The 3,329-nt window shown below is 57.5% G+C and overlaps 1 protein-coding gene across 1 annotated transcript; it reads right to left on the bottom strand.

The window, feature by feature from the left end:
• Positions 1-545: 545 nt before the first annotated feature.
• Positions 546-3,329, bottom strand: LOC112638850. Its single transcript, XM_025411243.1, has one exon. The coding sequence runs from the start codon at positions 3,327-3,329 to the stop codon at positions 546-548; it is 2,784 nt and encodes a 927-aa protein (XP_025267028.1).

Here is a 3,329-nt window from a genome sequence, read left to right on the forward strand (position 1 = left end):
GAGAAGTTTCTCGATTCCCGTTGAATTCGGATTTTATGATAGATAAAGGCGGATGTTGTTTCTTCGAATTTTTAGACCGCGACAATAATTACGGATTTCGAATATCCCGCCCGCCTCGTCATTACATGACGAAATTTGGGAGTGTGTGCGGATGCGGACAGGTGTCGCGTACTGTGCCATTGACGAGCTATCGATCGTGATGTATGAATGGAATGTGTGACGTAATGAGAAGACACGTGTCGAACAGTTTCGATTAATCTTTCGCGAGAATAAGTAATGCGGTATGGAGTGAAATTTTTACAGTGATGAAAGGAATGAAAAATCGTACATTGTGAAGTGCAATGATCGACGAAGGCTCCCGCAACGATAGTGAGTGAGTGATAGTGAGTGAGTGATAATGAAAGTACACGGTGAAATCGCGGAGCGTGCGACAGACAGCTGACATAGAAAATATACATTATATACAAGCGCCGGGAAGCTCCTTATATTACATATGTACAAAGAAGCGCGAAAACGCTACGCAGGGAGAATAACGTTTGAGACTGCTACTCGTCCGCGGGCGTGTGGGCCTCCTTGACTCCCGGCAGGAGGACGAGCTTTACAATCGGCCGGACGAGTTCCGACGTGGACGTTCGGACGGTCACCACGCGGACAGTGCCGTCGCTTCCTGGGTGCAACCGGATGATACGCGCGAGAGGCCATCGGGCAGGTGGAGTTGACTCCGAGCGGATGAGGCACAAAGCTCCGACCTCCGGAGCGAGCTCGGCCTTGAGCCATTTTGGACGGGGTGCCAAGGCGTGGATGTACTCCTGGGACCATCGCTGCCAGAAGTGGTCGCGCATTCGCTGGAGGAGTTGCCACCGCGACAACATACTTGGTGAACGTTCGGCCGATGAAGGCTCTGGAATCGCCAGCAGAGGGGCGCCTATAAGAAGATGTCCTGGAGTCAGTGCGGACAGGTCGTCCGGATCGTCAGATAAGGCCTGCAACGGACGAGAGTTCAGACAAGCTTCGATTTGAGCCAGAAGAGTACTCATCTCCTCGAAGGTAAGCGTAGCTTCTCCTATCACCCGTCGCAGGTGATGTTTCGTCGACTTCACCGCCGCCTCCCAGAGTCCTCCAAAGTGCGGGGCGCTAGGCGGGTTGAAGCGCCAGGATATACCCTCTTTGGTGACTGCCTGAGAGATTCGACGGCCGTCGGGAGAAGATGCTCGGAAAAGTTCTCGGAGTTGTCTGTCTGCTCCGATAAAGTTCGTCCCGCAGTCTGAGTACATTTCCTCGCACAGTCCACGGCGGGAAACGAACCTGCGGAAGGCGGCGAGAAAAGCGTCTGAGGAGTAGTCAGACGCTACTTCAAGGTGGATCGCTCTGGAACAAAGGCAAACGAATACAGCTATGAACGCCTTATGCGCTCGATGTCCACGTCCTTTGGATGTACGGATGAATATCGGGCCAGCGTAATCGACTCCCGTTCTCAGGAAGGGACGAGCAGGAGTAACTCGCTCTCGAGGGAGGTCGCCCATGAGAGGCTGCGGAGTGATGGCTCGCCAGCGGGTGCAAGTCACGCATCGGTGCAGGATCCGCTTGACCACGGCTCGACCCTGCGGAACCCAGAAGCGGAGGCGGAGGAGCCCCAGAGTGAGCTGCGTGCCTCCATGCAGCGTCCGGCGGTGGCAGGATTCCACCATGAGCTTAGTGAGCCATGAAGTGGGCGGTGCTATCATGGGGTGTCGTTCATCGAAGGTCAGTATGGCGTGTTTCAGGCGACCACCGACACGCAGGACTCCCTTGTCGTCGATGAAGGGGTGCAGCCTGGCCAGGTGACTGCCGTGAGGCATTGAGCGAGACTCACGTACGGCGGCGAGCTCGGCAGGGTAGTGGACTCCCTGGACGACCCTGAGCCAACGGAGTAGAGCGGAGTCGAGTTCGTCCGGGAGCAGTGCAGTGCTGGGAGAACGGCGAGGAGTTCGGCGCCAACGAAGGCACCAGGCAGAGACACGTAAGAGTCTATGCAGCGTTGAGAACTGGAGGAGGATTTCCGGCTCCGGTCTGTCCTTGCTGGTGGCGACTAATACCGTCATTCTCTTTTCAGGAACGTTTTCCATCGATGTCTGGTCGTGGCTGTCCGGCCATAGCGACTGACCCTTGAGCAGCCAAGCCGGGCCATTCCACCAGAGGGAGTGGTTCAACAGGTCCCTCGGTGCGATCCCTCTGGACGCACAATCGGCGGGATTCTCTTGGCCAGGCACGTGCCTCCATTGAGCTTCGGGGAGCCGCTGCTGGATCAGTGACACTCGGTTGACCACGTAGGTTTTCCACCGAGACGCGTGGCCCTTGATCCAGTGAAGGACGACTCGGGAGTCGGACCAGAGATATACGGGCGCCGATGGTAGGTCGAGTGAAGACCGGAGGTGCCGTACAAGACCCGTCAGCAAGGATGCAGCGCAAAGTTCTAGCCGTGGGAGCGTCACGGGTTTTATTGGCGCGACCTTGCTTTTAGCCGCCAGCAGGTGAATGGACGTCTCGTCGACACTCTTCACGCGAAGGTAGACGACCGCCGCGAAACCACGCTCGGACGCGTCGGCGAATCCGTGGATTTCGATCTGCGTGCCCTGGTGGACAGTGCCCAGCCAGCGCCTTATTCGGAGGCGCTCCAGTAAATGGAGTTCGGAGAGGAGGCGCCGCCAGGACTGCGCGTCCTCAATTGGGAGCGGAGTGTCCCAATCCAGCCCTTTCAACCACGCTGATTGGATCAGTATCTTGGCACGGATAATAACAGGGGCGAGCCACCCCAAGGGATCGAATAACCGCGCCGTTTCCGCTAGGACTTGCCTCTTCGTGTACCCCCCAGAGGCTCGAGGCCGGATCGCGAAAGAGAATTCGTCACTGGCGGGATGCCAGCGCAGGCCTAAGGTGGAGTGCACCTCGTTCTCCCAGGAGTGGTGCGCCTGCTGGAGTCGATGATCCGGAGGAACTCCCTCCAGGATTGTCTCGCTATTGGCGGCCCATTTCCGCAGCGGAAACCCGCCCGCCGTGCAAAGCTCTCGGAGTTCCGTCTGCAAGGCGACCGCATCGCGCAAGGTGTCTGATCCCGTAATTACATCATCCATGTAACAGTCACGGCGCAGAGCGGCTGCCTCCTTCGGGCCCCGCGCTTCTTCGTCGGCTGCTAATTGGCGAAGTGTGCGGACGGCGAGGAACGGAGCGCAGGCGAGCCCGTAGGTCACGGTGTTCAGCTCGAATTCTTGGACCTTGTCGGAAGCCCCTGAGTGCCAGAGTATCCGCTGGAAGCGGCGATCTTCCGGATGGACGAGTATTTGCCGGAACAT

The sequence above is a fragment of the Camponotus floridanus genome, unplaced genomic scaffold, assembly GCF_003227725.1.
Source record: "Camponotus floridanus strain SB8 unplaced genomic scaffold, Cflo_v7.5 scaffold389, whole genome shotgun sequence".
NCBI classification, from domain to species: Eukaryota; Metazoa; Arthropoda; class Insecta; order Hymenoptera; family Formicidae; genus Camponotus; species Camponotus floridanus.